This window comes from Carlito syrichta, unplaced genomic scaffold, assembly GCF_000164805.1.
Source record: "Carlito syrichta isolate Samal-C Ts95f unplaced genomic scaffold, Tarsius_syrichta-2.0.1 Scaffold171509, whole genome shotgun sequence".
NCBI lineage: Eukaryota > Metazoa > Chordata > Mammalia > Primates > Tarsiidae > Carlito > Carlito syrichta.
Window position 1 is genome coordinate 507,995 of NW_007115605.1, and position 21,343 is coordinate 529,337.

Consider the following 21,343-nt stretch of genomic DNA (forward strand, 5'->3'; position numbering starts at 1 on the left):
ACTGCACTCCAGTCTGGGCGACAGAGTGAGACTCCAACTCAAAAAAAGAAAAAAAAAAACCCAAAACATCGTCTGTCTGAACCACAGATACATCGTGCCATCATCTCTGCCTGGATCATCTTCTGTGAAAGGCAGCTCAGACGCAGAAGGTTCCTAAGTGCTGTAAGGCTCCCAGCACAGCACAATGGCACGGACATGGCACACATTCAATAAAATAATTTTGACTTCCACTGATATGTTATCTTTGCTGTTGTTCATTTATTCACCTAGTAAAAATCTGCCAATAGATAGAGTGGCATCGGCTTGCAAAACTTCCGAGATCCCATCCCAGCTTAGTGTTCTCTGACGTCCCCCATAATTTATCGTCTATTTCAACTAGCATTTAGCATAAGCTACAAGCTTATATTGAGAGCCATCCTTCTATGCTTATGTGCTGACTCTCAAATAAATGGGCCCATGTGCCTTATATCTTCACAATCCTAATAACATTTTACATAATTTAACAACTGCTTATTATAAATCTGATGTTTCATAAAGTTAAGTCTTATTAACTAGTTCTGGCAAAAGAATCACACATTTTTGCTCACACTTTCCTGACTGCCCACCGCCTATCAAAGATAGTAAGTCCTCACTTGTCAATAGGTTCTCAGAAGCCGTGCTTTTAAGGGAAGTGAGGTAGAACGAAATCAGCGTGACTCCCGGCTGATTGATACAAACAAGTTTCTAGGGTACGTTTCCGGTCACAAAAACATCACCAAACTTGTTAAGAACTCAAAACACTTCTGATGCTAAACCCTGAAATATGAGCTCTACACACATTTAAGAAAAATTAATAAAAACAAGTAAGATCACTATTTACTCTTGATTCCAGTCCAGGGTCAAGGGTGGTTGGAGACTCTCCTGGCAGCTCAGGGTGCCAGGGGGGAACCCACCCTAGATAGGGCACTTTCCCATCACAGGGCACACTCACACCACATTCACTCCGACAGGGACCGTGTAGACATGCCAGTTCACCTAATGGGCATATCTTTGAGCTATGGGAGAACACCCACAAGAGCCTGGGGGGAGGTACAAATGCCGCCAGACAGTGGCTTGGGCCAGGAACTGACAATTGCTTTTTCTTATCAAAGTGACGATGAAATGATGCTGAATGAAACGACACTATTCAAGGACCTGCTGTCCCGGTCAAACTCCCTCACATGAAATTCACAGGCACTATACTAGACTTCCATCCTCAACCCACACCGTAGCCCCCCTACTCCCCAGCATTTGCCAAACTTACGCTATAGACTCGGGCGCCTCCAAACATTTGCTGGTCTGGGTCTCTCTGCAATTCAAGTTGCACACCTAATTATTCTGCAAAGCCCACCTCGTCGACTCTTCTATGAAGCTTTCCAGAATCCACCACCACCCCGACTCCCTCAGAGGGCAAATCTCTCCCCCATGTGAAAGGCAATGTTGTGAAAGCATTTTTTTCTTTTTTTTTTGAGTTGGAGTCTCACTCTGTCGCCCAGACTGAAGTGCAGTGGCCGCTCCCGGCCACCGCAGCCTCGACCTGCTGGGCTCCGGCCATCCTTCCGCCTCAGCCTTCCAGGTAGCCGGAATTACAGGCGCACGCTACCACGCCCGGCTGATTTTTTGATTTATTGTAGAGATGAGGTCTCGCTGCCCAGGCGGGTCTCGAACCCGTGGGCTCAGGCAATCCACTCACCTCAGCCTCCCAAAGCCACGGGATTACAGGCTGAGCCACCGAGCCCGGCTTAAAAGCATTTTTCACAGACGCTATTATGGGTCTGCCTTCTCCTTTGTGAAACTTTCTCAGACTTCCATACCCCGAGGTAAGCTCTCCATTCGTTGCCCACCTCAGTCCAAGGCATGTAATGTAATTCTACTCCAGCACATAACCCAGAACCCAGAGTCACTTGTCTGTATAATTCCCTCCCTATCAGACTCTGCGCCCCTTGATGATATCATCTTATTAATCATTGTTTTCCCAGGGCCCAGCTAGTACTCCATACACTGTAGGTGTTCAATAAATGTTATTAAATTGATAAACAAAATTCAGTTGTTTTCGGCCAAATCAGACAAAATTTACACTGAGCCTTTAGTTAAGACACATGCCTCCTTAACATTCAAGCAGAATCTTGACCCTTCTGTGGCCACACAGCAGCAAGCATAAGTGGGTATGCAGCAGGCCAAGGTGACTTTTGGAATAGAGGATGCTACTTGGAGGAGGCAGGCGTCTGGCAAATGCAAAAACTGGTCCATTAAGCATGGAGCCCTTAAACATTACTCGCATTCACTCCAGGAAGCTTATTTATATAGTAGTGTCTGGTGCTATAAGGAACACTCTGCTAACATTCAGTTAGATAAGCCCTAATAAAACTGCTTCCTCATTACCTCCTGTAAGTGACAAATGTACATTTTTATTTTAACGTTTCCATAGAGAGTTGATGACTCAGAAAAGAAAAGCAACCTGTATTCTTAAAATCAATTAACTGCATGAAAGATTTAATATATACAATTTTTAATAAGAAGAACAAAAACCAAAATTAATGTGGCATGATGCTAATTTGCCTAATCGATATCACAAGAAAATATGTATATGTGTGCATGTATGCTATGGCATTATCTTTTTTTTTTTATCTGGGTTTACGTTTTAACTTCTGGGTTGTATAAATCAAAACTGCAGAGAGTCTAGGACACAAAGACCTACTGTAATTGTAGAAAAAGACATGGGTCATAATCACAAGCAGTTTAGCACAAACCTGCTGAAACACCAGGAAATACAGAAGCCAGAAGGATGTCACTGCTCTCGGGGAAACTTAGAATCTAAGATAAAGCTTTACACTACAATGTACTCATTGAAATGAACACAAAGAAGACTATCAGAGCACTTGTCTTAAAAAGAAAAATGTCATGTAACTATCAGTACCTGGTTGTTCTGTTTTCCACAAAAACGATTAATTTCAACAAGTTTAGATGCTATTTCTATTGACTACGTGGAGGTAAAAATTTCTTTTTAATAAAAGGTACCTCAATCTATAAACATTCTGAGAACCAAACTTAAAAGAGCCTTAAAAGAAAAATGAACATAATGCCAGTACCTTTTGACACTTAAACAAAGCTTTGTGCATGACAATCATATACTTATAAAACATGATTTCTAGAGTTATAACTGGCATATGTAACATTGTTTATATAAGTTGTAACTTTTCTTGGCTTCTTTTCCTGTTTTGACATAGGAATAATACCTACACTTAATAGAACGTAATGCACCACCGGCCTTTTTATTAAACATAAAATTTAGCAGTGAAAATGTGGCATAAAGATTTCTCTTGGCTGGAAAGTACATTTTCCTCCCTAAGTCAGAAGATTTCTAACTCCATTTTGTAATGTAAATACGAATTTGAGTAATAAATATAAGAATACAGACATATTCAGTGAATGTCATCTCTTACTCATCTTTAAAAATTTTTTTTTTTTTTTTTGAGTTGGAGTCTCACTCTGTCACCCGGACTGGAGTGCAGTGGCCGCTCCCGGCCACCGCAGCCTCGACCTGCTGGGCTCCGGCGATCCTTCCGCCTCAGCCTTCCGAGTAGCTAGAATTACAGGCATGCGCTACCATGCCTGGCTGATTTTTTGATTTATTGTAGAGATGAGGTCTCACTGCCCCAGTGGGTCTCCAACCTGCAGGCTCAGGCAATTCACTCGCCTCAGCCTCCCAAAGGCGCGGGATTACAAGGCTGAGCCACCAAGCCCGACTATCTTTAAAATTTTGAGCAAAATGTCTTCATGCCCCAGTTCAAATAGCTGGTTCTACTATGTGCATTTGTGCTTTTGACTGTAAACTGCCTAAACTGTTTTAGAAAGTAAGTAGACATTAAGTAATTGATAGTTGAATTTCTAATCGAACAAGACTACTAACCAGCCTTGCCAATTTTTAAAAAGTATTTGTTACTGGAAATCATTCATCTTGCACGCTGTTGAAGACTTCCTTACCTGCAGATGGCTGGGAAACATTCCTGAAGACCTTTCTTTTTAACCAAAGATCCTTCGAGGCAGTACATGATGATGTCCATAACCTTTGACAGAAAAGAGCAGATCCAAAATTAATTTCAAATATTTGACTTTCAAAAACTTAAATGATTAACTTAGGCCTCATTCACTCATGAAAAATCTGGGTAGTTTGGTTTTAGTATTTGCTAAAACAAAAACAAAAGCAACTTTAAGCCTGTGTATGCTACAGGCAGATCTTTAAAGGACGGTGCAATAAAATAAAGAGAACAGACTTGACTTTAATGTCAGTTCATATTTATGTACAGTATAGGTAGCTTTTATTCAACACACTATACATTTTCTCTTATTTATAATGAAAGACGTCAAGGGGAAAGTAACCTTTTATTTTCTTTATTTATTTAATTTTAAAGATGTGAGGTACAATTCAGGGTTTTAAAATTACTCCAATCCAGACCAATTCCATGTCAATGATGAATGGGTATAGCGATCATTTGATTTTTGAGAACATTTAAAATGAGGGCTCCAGACATGGCACAAAAGTTAATCTTAGTTATCGCTCTCTCTTTTACACACACACACACACACACACACACACCCTCTCACACACACACACACACACCCTCTCACCCTCTCTTTATCTTTTGTAGGGCTGGAAATAAAGCTGCTGCTGACTTATATTTCTGTGTTGGACTATTTTATTGAGTTTGTTGATGCACCATTTAAAACAGGATATTCTTACCTCCACAAGAAGATCCACAACATCCGTGGGCATCTTTTCAATAAGAATTTCAATGACTCTTAGAATTTCCCCTTTAGCTCGTGCAAGAGTTGTAGTGTGCATATTCTGCTGTGATTGGGTATTTGCTGCAAGAGCCGTGTGTCTGTGCACCTATAAAAACATTTCATGCTGCAGATATGAATGACACTTGATAGAGTTTTACATTTCTAACCACTGGTTTGTTTTTCACTTACTAATAATAATACTGGTTTACTTTTCACTTACTAATGCCACGGGGTGGGGGATTGGTGAGGGGAAGACACGACCTCTTGGGGAGGTCAGAAAATTCTTTGGATTGCAAAAACCGTAGTTAGTATAACAAAAACTGATGTGGGAGAGGTGAAACAAAAAATGGCAGAAGCACCAAAAGGCATCAAAATGGACAAGCTCAAAAACTGTTTTGAGCAGTGGGAAAAGCGTCTTTACAGGCGTCTTGCAGCAAACGGAGAGTACTCTGAAGGTGACTGAAGTTTAAACATGTAAGAACAAATACACAATTTCTTAATAAATAAATTCTGGCTTTTGGGGGTTTCCCCTTGATCCTTGCTCTCAAGTAATAATAGAACAGTTCAGCCCTGAACAACATGGGTTCCCTCACACACAGCCTTTTTTCTGCCTCTGCCACCACCGAAAAGTCGAGAACAACCCCTCCTCGTCCTTCTCCTCCTCCTCCTCAACATGAAGACCAGGAGAATGAAGACCTTCAGGGCAATCCATTTCCGCTTAATGAGCAGTGAATATATTTTCTCTGTCTTGGGATTTTCTTGACATTTTCTTTTCTCTAGTTTACTTTACTGCAATATAGTATACAATACATGCAACATACAAAATATGTGTAAATCGATCGTTTATATCATCAGCAAGGCTTCTGGTCAACAGCAAACTATTATTAGTTAAGTCTGTGGAGAGTCAAATGTTATACCTAGGTTTTTCACTGCCCGGAAATCGGCATCCCTCAGCAGTCTAGTATAAATAATACTTACATAGTACTCACTGTGTCCCAGACATTATTCTTTAAGTGCTTGGCAATCAGCTGGGAAACCCAAGGGAACATGCCTCCAAAAATACTGAGCGTGATTAAACTGCATAAATTCGGTGTCATTTCCCCCCTACCTCTGTTAACTTTATCATTCAGAGGAGAAGAAAACATTACCAGGTCTCTGACTAGCCCCAAAGTAGCGGGCATAAGGATGGGGTAAGGGACAGCAATAACACGAAGAAATACTACAGTATTTTACTCTAATGCTCTAAGATTAAAAAACGAGATGAAAAATGTGTGGGGTTTAGTTTTCTTGATTTATTTTTTAGTATTTAGAGATGAGGTCTCCATACGTTGCCAGACTGAACTCGAACTCCTGGGCTCAAGGGATCCTCCCACCTCAGCAACCCTCCCTTCTTAGCCTCCTGAGTAGGTGGGGTCTAAGGCACCTGGCCTAAAACTCAGTTTAATTATTTTGTTTTGTTTTTGGTTTGTTTGATGGCTTGTTTGTTTTCCAGCTTTAGTGAGGTATAATTGACAAATAAAAATTATATGTATAAGGCATACAACACAATGTTTTGATACATATATACTTTGTGAAATGATTACCCACAATCAAGTTAATTAACATATCCATCACTTCACATAATTACCTTTTCATATGTGTGTAGTAAGAATATTTGAGACCTCCTCTTTCAACACATTTCAAGCATACATTATTATTCAGTATGCTCGCCATGCTGTATATTAGGTCTCCAAAACTTATTCATCTTAAAACGGAAAGTCCGTGCCCTTTGACCAACATCTTCCCTTTCCCCCATCCCCAACCCCAAGAAACAACTATTCAACTCTCTTTCACTTTTTTAAGATTCCATATCTAAGTAGTTGCTGAATGAAAGAAAACTAGCTCTGAGGCACTGTTGGCTTGGTGTACCAAAAAAATATCATGTGGAATTACATTCCTCCCTCTTTTTAAAACCTTGCTCTATTTATCAGTTAGAATTGGAAAACTCGTTTTAAAAGTAGTAATAAACGTAGACTGTTACAATAAAATATTTAAAAATTACCTTTCCAACTAAAAGCTGGAGTAGAATGAGTGTTCTAACAGTCAATTTTAAAAAATACTCATATGCAAATGGTGCTGATTAAGTTCAAAAACACAATTAATGTAAGGATCTGTCAGACGGATGTGAGGCCTATTCAGTGTGTTCAATATCACTACCTGTGCACATTCCACTGATGGGAAAAACTAGTAAAAAAAACTCCAAGTCTAATAAAACTTACCTTTGTACATGTACACATATATACACATTATATATAACTATGGAATACCAATAAAACATATAAAGAAATATATATGTATGCATATTTTAAATACAGTGGAAACTTACTATAACACTTTTAGAAAAACTCACATCCTTAATCTATACATTTATGTTAGGTACGAATTCAAAGTCCCACTGCCTCGCATTAACCTACACAAACTGCTGTTAGGAGCTTCCTCCCCTTCCACCTTCCTTCACATCACAAATATTTACAGCATGCCTATTAAGGATGGCTCTGGGGCAGGTATAGGCCCAACAGGTTTCAGGTTATCAGAGTAGACTCAGAGGCATTTATTTAGTATTTTAAAAATTCATCACAGCTACAGGAAAAACAACTCAGAGCCCATACTCGTACCCTATGGACACTGAGTAGGCACATTATTATGCTGAAATAGAACCGAACTTTAGGAACATTTAGTAGCTAGTCATCCTCCCCCACACCCCACACTTATACTACTAAGACCTATAGGAAAGATCCTATAATTGGTTCATTGTTCTTTACTAGTTTTTCAGTTTGATGTGGGCAATTAGTTAGAACACTAAGAACCTGGGAATCAATTGGCATTCAAGTCTTTATCTGTGACAAGTAATAGGAAAAACAATTAGCAAGTTTATGACTTACATTTTTTTGTTTACAGTTGAAGAGCCAGTGCGAAATAAGTTTAGTTTTGATTACAAGCATGCCCTTATACTTTAAAAATGTGAACACCCCTAATATTTTTGAATTTGCATATGCCTGTCATAATTCAGATTGAAGAATTGTTGAATATTTACAAGTGAATTAACTTTGAGAACAGAAATGAATTGAGAAGCACAAGTAATGAATGTACCACTGTGGAATTCAGTGCACACAGACACATATGCATTCATTTCAGTACAGAATTATTAACTTATTGTTCTAGAACAAACTGGATAATGAATTAAGGATAGGAACCCTCAGCTTACAGTATCAAATAATTCCTCTGAGTGAGAAGACAGAGCACACTGAGAAGTTCTGGCTCACCTCTTTGGCTATCGTGGTGATAAAGGCGGGTGGTCTGGCCGTGGCAATGAGCGAGAGGGCATGCCTGGCCGAGCGGGCCGAGTCAGCTGCTGGGCTCAGAGGCAGCCCCATTGTGATGCTAAACAGGGATCAGAAAAAAGGAAAAAAAGAAAAGCAGCATTAGAAATATAGACTGAAAAGATTTGACACAGCTTATAATGTCAGTTCAAGGTCAATGGGAGCACTCAAACAGTTAGAATATAATGGACTTGCAACAATGAGCAGTGATTAGGAGTCAGGGTGTTCTGGCATCAAATACAAAATCGAATAATTAACCGTGAAGATTGAAAACAGTATGTGCATCTGTCCAAAGTGTTAAAAACGTCTTGTTAACAAATTATCAAGAACTAGAGCTGAATACATATCACAAAGCACAGAATGAGGCAAAACGAATATCATGCTGGGTATTTTCAAAATTGTTCTCCCAAAAAAGTTAAAGGTAATCACTTACTTATAAGGCAACATTGAAGGACTGTATTTAAGACTGTGTATCTGAGAGGAAGCAAATTCATTTCTATCTATAAAATTATCACAAGCACAGAGAATGATAACATTATTTTTAGTGTGTCTTTTTTAGTTTGAAAGTCAGTATTGCTAGTTTTCCCCACACTTTTTAGAACCAATTCAGTAATCAGAAGCCTCTTCCAGCAGTTAATTGGTACTGATGCAAAAATTATATTAACAGATACGAATTCTCTTCATTAAAGGAGAGATGGCATGCCATCATCTAGGCTATTTCTAAGACTGTATACAATGACACAAATCTTCCCAAACTGTAAAAATCCTTCCTCATCAACAAGGGTACCTGCATAATGAACATGTGTATACCTAAACCTGAACTGTACCCCACATCTTTAAAATAAAAAAAAAATTTTTAAAAAGAAAGACAATCCTTGCAAATTGTGAAAAAAATCTTTCCAAACTGCAAGGTTCTGATGGGAGAGTGATGTTATATTTGTTCTCTACCTCTACTACATAAAATTGAGAAGTATTCTTACTTCCAGGCTTCCTTTATATTAAATATAAACCACTGTGTAAAACATTAAGACTTTTATTCAAACATGGCATGTGATTTGCCCATTAACTGTACATAAGGAGTATTCCGTTATTCAGTATGACTCAATTACAGTTTTTCTAGTCAAACTTTTAAAAATATTTTAAAATATGCATATAGAGATATGTTAAGATTTATCCTCCAATTAAATAAGTCTATGTGCCTCATGTGTAAACTAGATTACATTTACTAAAAGTTCTCAAAAAGTTTACAGGTATCTCTATAGCCATTGCTTTAACTTTTTGCTGAAAATAAGGAATACACAGGCATTCTCATCATGGTTAAAAGAAATTCTGCTTATAATTTCTTTAAGACTGTTACACTGCTTAAATCCTTACTGATATTATAACTGCCTCTCTTCTTTCTTCCATACTGAGAGTAGATTCAAAGCAGGGACTCACAGGAGAGGAGTCCAGAGAGTTTTCTTTGATACTTACCACTAAAAAAAAGATAGGGGCCAAGAGAACAACCACACACATGGAACAACACACAAGCAGCAGGCACTGGTACCCCCATGGAAGAGCCTGATGCCCTTGGGTGCCAGTAGGGTTGGAAGAAAGGGCAGTTAGCCGGTTTCCTTCCCGAGTTAAACTTTACTACTGCAAATTTAGTAAAAGGAATGTTTACTGTCTGAGCAGTGCTGAACCGGACTGCTTCATACTTGCTGTAAAATTCAGATTATATATCCAAATTTTAAGTCAACTTTTTAAAAATCCAAAAGCTAAATAAATTTTTTAGATACACTGTGACTGTTTCCTTTCTTTCAGCAATGTAGATGAATAGGGATTGGAAATATTAAAAGGCTGAAACAAACAGAAATGGTATGTTAATTGAATAATTCTGAACAAAACTAATCAAATTTGGTAAGATCAATAAAATCCGGCTGTTGGAGTTGGATAAGATTTCCCAGGCAACATTCCTGACAAGCAGTCAGTCAGAGAAATGGAATGTCAAGCTCCTGGGTAGCCCACCCCACATCTGGAAAGCACAACAGAGAGGGAAAAAAAACCCAAACAAACGGCATAGAACCCACTATCTAGGTTTGAAGCAGGGCTTTCCTCTGCTTTTTCATACCCTCTTGCATCTGCCCCAAAACATCCCTAAGAGGTGGCTGACACAGGCATTTTACAAATGAGAAAACGGGTCCAGAGAAATTTTTAAAAGGCTAAGACGGCTGTGTGACATCTTTCAAGGACAGCCAATCCTGGAAGAAAAATACAGGAGGGAGGAGCATAACCATACTGTGGTTACTTGGATTCGTGAATCGGTAACATGACTAACCTCAGTGACTTTGGATGAATGCCTAAATTTCATCCCTGAGAGAGGCTGCAACACTTGCACTTCAGCTGTTTTAGGCAATAATAACAGTGGTTTGGCCAGGCGCAGTGGCTCATTCCGGTAACCCCGGCACTCTGGGAAGATGAGGCAAGAGGATTGCTTGAGCCCGGAAGTTGTAGACCAGCCTCGGCCACATAGTGAGACCTTGTCTCTACAAAAAACTCAAAACATGTGCCAAGCATGGTGGCATATGCCTAGAGTCCTAGCTACTCAGGAGGCTGAGGCAGCCGGAGCGCTTGAGTCCCAGAGTCTGAAGCTGCAGTGCGTCATGACTGTGCCACTGCACTCTGGCCTGGGTGACAGAGTGAGAGCCCGCCTCAAAAACAAAGCAAAACAAAAACCAAAAGCAGTGGTTTGAATAAAGATAGAGGATGTACACAGCCATCAATTGGTGTGGATATAAGTTGTAAGGGAGTAACCATATTAAGTAGCAAAACTGGGATGCACAGAGTCCTCAAAAGGATCAACTACTCCTAAACAAGTCTTACATGTGGGTATAAAAACGAGCCACTTCACAGATGTGGGATAGGCGACACACTGCTCAGCAGAGCTTGGGCACTACTGAAGGCTGCACTGGAAACAGAAACATGTCCGCTCGTGGTATGGCTGCCCAAAGACCTGGGTTGTACCAAGAGAAGTGTAATAACAGAGAAGATGCTACTCCAGCTGTTCTTCACGGCTGTGGGTGTGTGTCTATCCTCCCCATGAATGCACTGCTCCCTATCTGCTAAGAGAAAGGGTCTGGTTTCTGCTGAACAAGAGTTTTGATCTTCCTGGACTCTTCCAGAAAAGTCTAATCCATCCCCAGCCATGTGCTGCCGAGACTCCTTGCCACTGAAACCCAGAGTTCTACTCACATAGACAGGATCCTAGCAAACTCACTGTCCACCTTGAAGTCCTGGCTTCCACCCCGTGTCTGTCCTTTGCATGGAGCAGAAATGTTCAGTGAGAAGCTACGATACAGATATGCACAATGAAGATGGATGAATATGAAGGTGTGTGTGCACCCAGGGCGGGGGGTGGGTGGTCAGCTGACAGGCTTTTCGGGTTCATACCACGGTGACAAGTAGACACTTTCCCCTTACCTATACGCTGTCCCCGTGGCCATCCTGGGCCGAATGAGTACACTCTCTGTAAAACGGGTATATTGAAATACCTGTTTCACAGCACCGAGGAAAAGATTAAATCAGGCCAAAAGCACAAGAATACCTTCTTGTGACCAAAGATGCCTCGCATAAATATAAGCAAAAAGTGAAGAGAAAATCAGGTCAACTACGAGCAGGTCACTGCCTTCAAGGTAAAGGCCTGGTCACAGATCACGCTTCCTCCATCTCAGCACATGTCCTTGTACATTTGGGGAAATCAACAAACTTCTAGAGACAAAAATGGTAAAGGCTGGTGCGGGACGGGGGCCTGGAAGGGAAGCTGTAGGGCAACGGAAAAGGAAGCAAGCCCAAGCCATGAGCCATAAGTGCCCACAGAGTCCGCGGAAGGGGGAAAAGCCAACAGTTGGAGGGTCCTCGGCGTGTGCATCTGAGTGACTCCCTTCGTCGGTGGACGTGGATCATTCTACCGCTCTGAGGCTCTGCAGTGACCTGGAGAGGTCCACGGCACAGAAGTGGGAGGTCTGTGAGTGAGAACAGAAGGCAGCCAAGCCACGGAGGAAGTGAGCCTTGGGTCTCGCCCGTCCATCTAGGGCACCACCACCACGGTCATCTTCCAAAAGCAGCCACTCTTCTCAGGGTTACCCACTTTAAAATCTCCAGTGGCTCGCGACCACTTCTAAGAAAAATTCTCAACTCCGTGGCTTGAGAGACTAGGCCCTCTGTAATCTAGTTTCACGAATTTTCAACTCAGCCTTTTCAACACCAATGCACTTGAGGCCAGGCGGATTTCAAAATTGGTCCCTAAAATTCTGTTTCTTTTTTTTATTCCAGTATTTTCCCATTGCTTCTTCTCTACCCCTTCCCCACTGGCACATTTCTCCTCCCTCCCCTCGGCTCAAGTCTTTTCTTCTCACATGACATTCAGCATTTGCCGTGGCACTCAATTACATTGCACTGAAATAAAAACAATCAGCAACAAATCCCATTCATTCCAAGTCCTGAATACCAAATCATATTCCGCCAAGCTTATGAATTAGTTTTGAGTTATGAACTCTGAAGTATGCCTTCTAACTCCTTGTATCTCCCCAAGTGCCTAGTCCAGCCTTGGTCCTAGTGGTAACTCCATCGTTACATACTAAATGAAGTTAGCTGGAAAATTCAGGAGGAGGAAAAAAAAATCACTTAAGCCAGTTATTGGACTGAATTGACCATGCATTGAAGTCACAGTAATTGATCTGGTAGTCCCAACAGATGAAGTCTAATTCTACATGTAGTTATCTTTAAAGTCAAGAGTACATTGTGTGTGTGATATATTTTAATGTGGGATTCCACCTGAATGAAGAAGGATCATAGTATCAGAGGTTTGAAATTAAAGGGGGGTCTGGCTCGTTCTGCAATTGTATGCAGACACAGAGCTCACTCCTTCCATCTGAGCTCACTTAGTCGGCTGGTATGCAGATCATCTGTCAGAGGGGCTTGCAGGATGAGTCTTTGGGTTCATATTTATTCTTAAAACATAGGATCTGACAGGCTCTGTTTAACTCAGCATTTCAGTATACACATCCAATACGAAATACCAGATATGACAGATATTATAAATAAAAATGTGAATAGAAAAATTGTCCACTCAGGCTGAGCTCACACTTTCTAGAACTGCTCATTAATCCTGTTCCAAGGCTTACTCCATCGGAGTAAAAGCATTTTAAAAGTTACATGTAAGAACATTTCAGTTAAATGTCACCATCTAAAACTGTCAAACTTCACCATCTGTCAAATTAAGGAATACTGAGCAGGAATATTCAGCGGAAAAAACACTTAAACTTTCATCAACTAGCCTGCAAATCTTAGTCAACAGTAAGAGATACTGAAAACAGTCCCTATCAGAAACAAATTAGGCTAAAATTATTTTGACAGTGCACAATTAGTTATATAGCACTTGGAACTTCCATCTCACCCCTTTCTGATTAAGCAGGTATGTTAACAGCTGTCCTCAGTTTAATAAGGAATCTTCTATTCCTCTGTCATGTTGTACCTTTATTTCATAACTCATAGGTGGCTTTAATTTCCTAAACTCAAAGGTGGCAATTCCTCCTCCAAAGACATATGTTTCAGATCTGTTTTCACATTTATAGTGAATGAAAACTATGTTAATAGGATTTACTCATATGGCTTCCTCAGATTATGAACTTTCTTGCAAAAATAAATTTCCTGGGAACAGGAAAAATAGTTTTAATATAGAATGCTAAAGCATCTTAGTATTAGTATGGTGTGTTTCTTTCTCTGCTCCAGATCCCCCAAATTCAGGAAATAGGGTTGAGATTTGAGTTTAAATGTCAAATCTTTTTCTACGATTATATATGATTCAAAGAGAATCTTTCCAATGTATGGCGCCTATCTGCGTGTTATCAAAGCATGTGTGGTTTCCGGCAACACTCCGTGTCTCTGAATGTTTGGTAAGCTGTGGCTAGCCCAGAGAAGCTGCAGGTGGGTCTGAATTCACCAACGTCCTTCAGCTGCAGTGGTGTGTGATGGAAGCCGGGCCCTGCAGCACTGGGCCAGTACTGCCAGCCCCCTGCACTGTTCTCTTCTAGACTAAAGGCTCTATGACATGACCCAGGCACACGGAATCAAAATCGCAGACCACCACAAGGATGGATATAAGTCTGACCTTCCAAAAGCACAAGCGTTTTTCTACCCCTTTATAAAGTAGAATTTCTGCTGTTTCTAACGTTTTATCAGCCTATATGGACATCGCCATGCTGATCTAAAAAAAATTATGGACTCTTAAAAAAGGTAACGCTATATGTTTCTATTTTTCTCAGAATTCACTGGAGGTGGATTAATCTATGATTTCAGTAAAGAGCAGCTTCAATTTTCTATTAAGCAATCATAAATAAGCAGCCCATCCTCATTCATCTAAAAATCTCCTGGGTCATAATCCCAGAACTTTAGCAGGCAGAGGTGGGAGGACCACCTGAGCCCAGGAAGTTGAGGCTGTGGTGAGCTGTGATCGTGATCATGCCACTTGCACTCTAGCTTGAGTGAGAGTGCGACTTTGGCTCAAAAAAAAAGAATTTCCTCACATAGGATTTTACCTGTGAATTACTCAGCTTATAACCATATGCTATGAGAGCTGCACTATGGAAGTCAGGAAACCTGAGTGGTAGTCTTAGCTCTTCGAGGACCGGTGAGGCCGCAGATAAATTGCTTAATCTCTGTATATCTTATTTTTACTTAACAGCATATTGTGGGCATTGGGTCAGATGCTGTTGAGGAAGATTTTCCTCTCCAAAATCCCATGACTTTATTAAACGCTTATTGTGTACAAATTACTTGCCTGGAGTTATGGATGAGTAAATAAGAATAAATGTAACATATGGCATAAGCACTCAAGTTTACTGATATGCAAATAAGACTTTAAAATTCTAAAAAGTACACAATCCTTGATGAAAAAAATTTATTAAACATATTTAAAAATCTGGAAGTAAACTGAAAGTTCTGAGTGGACCAATTTATGCCCTTTAAATAAGCTGTTTTAGTTCTGTGGGTATTAAGATTTCACATGCAAGATTGCACATGGTAGGAACTTTGGCTTTTGGAGTCAATTAGACCTGGGTCTGCATCCTCTTTTTTTCGCTGATCACAGAGTTACTGAAGACAAGAGACAGCATCTCTCCAGATCTATTTTTTTCATCTGCAAACTGGGGATGCTAATGCCTACTTTTTGAGCTTCTCTATAGCTAGATGAGGAGAACACTTGTGATATACACAGCACAGAAACTCATGGAGGGAGCAAGCATGCAACTGGAGAGCTGCATCCCAGACCTCTATGTCCTGTATCCTCTCAGTGCGTGGTAGGTGCTAAAAGCCAAGAAAAACTCACAGAAACAATCTTTTTGTAAAGGAAAAGGTAGACGAATCCTTTCTCTGACCCCAATTCTATTCCCCAGAGAGAACTGGGAAAGCAATTATGTCTGAGTTTTAGATGGGAGAATCCAGGTTAAGTTCCACAAGGAATTAACAAATAAAATTAGCTAAAAACACTACTGACGGGGCACTGCCTTGCTAGACTCTGGTGTGGCCATGTGCTCTTTGAGCTATGGCTGTCGCCATGCTTCCTGGCTTTGGCCTTCTGTCCCCCTTCTCTTTCTTGCTCTGATTTACTTTTAAGTAAACTATATTTTTAATCTGAAAAAACCACAGTACTGACTTCCATTCCCCGTATGTTTATGGTACTAGGCGACATATTTGGGCATGCCTGTGTCTTTCTACCACTGCTCCTCTGCACACCCTTGTCCTTTCCCTCCTCTCGTCACAACCATTCAAGTGAAGGATTCGAAGGACACGCTTCCTTGTATCTCTCTGGCTACCCCGTATGGCTCACCTCACTATGCCTCCACACTTTTTACTCTCCTTCTCATTTCAGATGGTGATTGTCTTTGGGTAGGTCTTATCTTTCTTCTAAGACAGCAAGTGCCTTGGAGACAGGATCTGTGTTTGACTCAAATTCCCAACTACAGATAGTATCTGACATTGTCCCTTTCACATATTAGTTACTCAATAATGCTTGCTTAATTAATAAATGCAGTAAAAATCTGGCCAAATACCTGAAAAAATCAGCAAACAACTGATGTTTTGCTTTCAAAGATGTGAACATGTAAGTCCTATTTCTAAAACGAAGATTACACCCATTCATTGTGGGCAGATGCTGTTTTTTGAGAGGACCTCTCCAACTGGGAATGCTGTTACATGGGGGACAGACAGAAAGGAGCTCTGCCATGATGTGTGTCACCAGAACAAGGCAGGGGGCCTGAGACAGTTGTCCCTCCATAGAACCCCTGCCCTCATAAACTCACAAGAATGGGAATCAAGTAGGAAACATTGCCTATGTTTTTTTTCTTTTTCAATAAATGTGAACTGAAATTTTAAAAAGCACAAGCCTCACATAAAAGCTTCTTCATAAAGCCAGCTTAACACCACAGACAGAAGCAAGGCAGCTGAGCATCGTTATTATGGACACAGTAAATCAGGCACAAAAAGGGGCAGCCCAGCAGGGCGGCATGAGGGTAAGATGCACACTTAACCCCTGCACACACCGCTGCTCCATTCCCCCATCACAGGCCTCGGCAGCCCGCGCCGAGTGTGTCATGGATGTAACAGGCCGTTTTCAATCTAAATCTCGTTACAGATTAATAAGCAAACATTTTCTTGCTTATTATGCAATTTATCATGATGAAAATTACATTGGACTCCTCAAGGCTACATGCTGATACACTCATTTATTCAGAGCTGTGTATAGAAAGTCATACTAATCTTCATGACAGAAAAGGATGTACCAGCAAGATGTAAACTGCCTACCGAGAACTACAGTATTTGTGTCTGTGTACATATACATGTAGATAAGACATAAGTGTATCTTTACGTTTGCTGATATAAGACTAACGTAAATTTATTTGAAAAAAAAAAGATCAAATACTGACTCTAAAATAAACCTATCACTTCTCCTCCCAGGAGACAAAACAGTACACATCATGGTGAAGCTGTGTTCAGATCAGATTTGAAAACAAGTTCCAAAATTAGGTCAAAGCAACATTTTGGACCATCAAAAAAAAGCTTCTCGAGATAAACCAGGAGAGTGGCAGTAACAGAAGCCAGCACTATTGGCGCCTGGGAGGGACATGGCAGCTGCAGCCACGTGGAGGGCAGAGGTTGAAAATATGTTCTGAGGCTTTGCACAAAGGCCAGCTGCCTTGTACTGTTGGTGCAAAATCACAGGCTCACGTTCTTAATCCTCCAAGTCAATCAAGGTCCTTCAAGTCTGCTAAATCCAGAATATATCCTGGCTATCACTACGCTAAACTGCTCATTCTGAAATGGGCAGCTATAGATCTACTGAACACAGGATCATTTTTTTTGAGTTGGAATCTCACTCTGTCACACAGACTGGAGTGCAGTGGCACGCTTGTGGCCACCGCAGCCTAGATATATTGGGTTTAGGTGATCCTTCTGCCTCAGCCTTCCATGTAGCTGGAACTACAGACGCATGCCACCAAGTCTGGCTAATTTTTGTGATTTACCATAGAGACGAGGGTTCATCAAGTTGCTCAGACTGGTCTCGAACCCCCGGGCTCAGGCAATCCTCTCGTCTTCGTCTCCCAAAGTGCTGGGATTACAGGCTGAGCCACTGGACCCAGCTGAACACAGGATCATAACAATGGCATCACCACGGGCAGGACCACCATGGGCAGGACCACCACGTAGGTAGCCATTTAATCTCACAGCATGTGATAATGAGTCTTCTAAGCATTTTGAAAATATAAACTCATTTAACGTCAACCTTATGAGATAGGTACTTTAATTTGCCCCAACATGTAGGTACAGAGAATTGAAGTGATTAACTGGCAGGCACACAGCTGGGGGCACCTGGAGGCAAGGTTCAGGGCATGGTGGCAGGACAGGAGGCAACAGGAGAGGGCGGATGCCTGCGTTTGAAATGGGTACCCTCCTCCTACCAGTCAGTCTTGGGACTTCGAGCTGGGAACGGCCAATCTGTAGATAAAGCTACAGCATTCCTCTTAGCCTTCAGTGGCTTCCCTGGTCTCCACTTTCTGAGTGTAGAACAGTCGGCAGAAAGACTATAAATCCAAAACAACTGGAATCTAAGGGATTTGTGGAGTATGAGAAAAGCAACTGTGAAGAAAAGGGCAGAGAACTCTAGTTTTTTAAAAGGTTAACAATGACAAGAACGAAATGCCATTCATTGAGAAAATCACAGTGGTGGTAACATTTTCATTAAGGGAGGCATCCTGGGGCAGTTCAAGAATTCCTACCACTTCATATCCACGAGGATGACTATACTTTAAAAAAGGGGAGGGGGAAGAAAGAAAAGAAAGAAAAAAAACAAGTGCTGGCGAGGATGCAGAGAAAATGAAACTCTTGCATGTTGCCGGTGGGAATGTAAAATGCCGCAGCTGCTGTGGAAGACAGTTTGGTGGTTCCTCAGTAAGTTAAACACGGAATTACCAAATGACCCGGTAATTCCACTCTTAGCTACTCAAAGAAATGAAAATATTCAAGAGGCGTCCTCTTGGCATAAACTCTGTTTTCTAAATGTAAACCCATTTTTACTGTCATTTTAAAAATCCAGTAGGTTTCAGGGTATTGTTAAGATGTTGACTACAGATACAACTATGTAAATTTCACTGTGTTTTATTTTGAGATGACAGTTTTGTTATAGTTTATAAAAGATATTTTCCTATTTAGACCTCAGGGCTATTTTGGGACCTTCAAATAAATGTGAACACCAGCAGCTTCAATTTTTTTTTAATTTTTTATTTATTGTAGAGATGAGGTCTTGCCACAGCTTCAATTTTTGATATTCAAAAGGTTAATAATCTTTCAGTTAAACATGTGATATTATTCAGCAGAAAGAATGTGTTTCTCCCTTTTGACATCTAACAAACACTGTATCTAATATTTTTAAAGTACAGAAAAAAGATGCAATATAAAATGGGGAGATTGTGGGTAAACAATTAAAAATCATTTGCAAAATAAACATATTCTTATGGTAAAGAAAAGAAACAAAAACAGGTGTTCAAATATATACTTAGACACAAATGTTCATAGCAGCTCTAGTCACAATAGCCAACAGGTAGAAATAAGCCAAATGTCCATCAGTGGATAAATGGATCAACAATATGTGATATAATCATGAATGGAAGTTATAAAAAGAAATGAATCACCACTGTATGCTACAAAATGGATGAAACTTGTAAATGTTATGCTAACCAAAGAAGTCAGCCACAAGACCATAGACTGCATAATTCTGTTTATATGTGATATCTATGCAACTTTATAGAGACAGAAAGCAGATTAGTGGTTGCCAGGGGTTGGTAGGCACAGGGAACAGGGAAAGAGTGCTTAATTAAGGCTGTGGGGTTTCCATTTGGGGTGACCACGATGGCGACCTGGATAGCGGTGATGGTTGCCCAACACTGTGAAGGTACTTAATGCCACTCAATTGTACACTTTAAGATGGCTACAATGATGCATTTCACATTATGTGTATTTCACACACACATATACAACTCGTCCTGGAATCAGGAGGCTGAATTGTCAATCCAGCACTAACCTCTACCACCATGCCCAGCACCGCTACCCATCAGTCCTTGCCAGCTGGCACCAGGTGTGTTTCCCATCCGTTTCTCTTCAGCAGTTCCCTCAGCTCATCTTCCTTTGGCCTCATTCTCTCATCACCGCTTCTCTGGATCACTACAAACTAGGCATGGATGGTCCTTTACTGTCCGCAAATGAAATCTCAACAGTTGATTTGGAAATTAAAATGAGTGTGGAGGAGTAATTTCCCAGTTTGGCCAAGTATTCTGGCATTCAAACATGTTTAAACAAGTATCAAGTCTATATACCATTTTCATCAAAAACACAATGCATATATTATCCTTAGCTAGTAGTATCTCCTGGTATAATACACATGGCCTGAAAATGATGCCAGAGGTCATTCATTGACTCTGTGCTACATCTCAAATAAGTGGAAATAACTGAAACATGTTTCCTGTTCATTGTCCATATCCAACACTTCATATATTGGATGTTTTGTCTGTTTTCTGTCTATTAAACACAATTTATAAAGAGTAATCAAAGAACTGTATCAAAGAAAAAACCCTCAGACAAAGGAACAACAACAAATTAAATGAACTGGAATCCTGCACATACTTGGCAAGTTGCTTCTCAGCATCGGCACAAAGTTCGAGAAGCCCCATCAGAACGGCAGACACATCCATGTAAGGCTCCCAGACGGTGAAGCCTCGCCCAATCAGGTCAATGGCTGTTCTTCGGATCGTGCTGTGTGGAGGAAGTTTGGGACTTGGTGGCTGCAGCAGAAGAAATGTCAGTGCTTTGCCTAAAATCACAAAAGAAAACAGAGCAATAAAGTGATTTTACTTTTGTGAGCTTTTTGAAGCGTACTTTCAAAATATAAACCATTTTGAGGCCAAGCTTGGTGGCTCAGCCTGTAATTCCAGAATTTGGGAGGCCGAGGTGAGTGGATTGCCTGAGCCCACGGGTTCGAGACCCGCCTGAGCAACTTGGCGAGATCTCATCTCTACAATAAATCAAAAACAAAATTAGCCGGGCATGGTAGCGTGCGCCTGTAGTTCCAGCTACTTGGAAGGCTGAGGTGGAAGGATTGCCGGAGCCCAGCGGGTCGAGGCTGCGGTGGCCGGGAGCGTGCCACTGCACTCCAGCCTGGGCGAGACTCCAACTCAAAGACAAAAATAAAAATAAAGAAACCATCTTGAATTTTTTTAACTGAAAAGGGTTCTGAATCTTGAGTATGAAAGATCCCAAGTTTATAGTTTGTTCAGCCATACTCTCTAAAAAAAATTTAAAAATTACACTACAATGTTTTATACCACAGGCTAAAGCATCTTAATTACGTAATAATAATGTATAAATGAGTATGCATACAAGTATGACTGCAAAAACATATCAGTGACCCTAAATTCCCACCACTGTTTCTGCCGACTCAGCATTCTGCCAAATGGGGATGGTGTCAGACAATGTAGTCTGGTCCAGTCCGCCTCAATCTTTCCTCGGCATCTAACAGAGTTCACATGTACAGTACTTCCCGTCAGTAACGCTCTCACCACAGGCAATGTTGGGATGAAGGTAGAACGTGTAGCTGG

General features: G+C 40.8%; 1 protein-coding gene across 1 annotated transcript in view; it reads right to left on the reverse strand.

The window, feature by feature from the left end:
• The window catches only part of LOC103252816 (WD repeat-containing protein 7-like), a 114,216-nt gene extending 93,663 nt beyond the window's left edge, over positions 1-20,553 (reverse strand). The window contains exons 1-4 of the mRNA XM_008051410.2: positions 20,373-20,553; positions 8,106-8,223; positions 4,760-4,909; positions 4,003-4,085 (exon numbers count right to left, since the gene is read on the reverse strand). Coding sequence (XP_008049601.1) covers positions 4,003-4,085; positions 4,760-4,909; positions 8,106-8,223; positions 20,373-20,440 — 419 coding nt within the window. The 5' untranslated portion in view covers positions 20,441-20,553. The remainder of the gene's footprint in view (positions 1-4,002; positions 4,086-4,759; positions 4,910-8,105; positions 8,224-20,372) is intronic.
• Between the last annotated feature and the right edge of the window lie 790 nt (positions 20,554-21,343).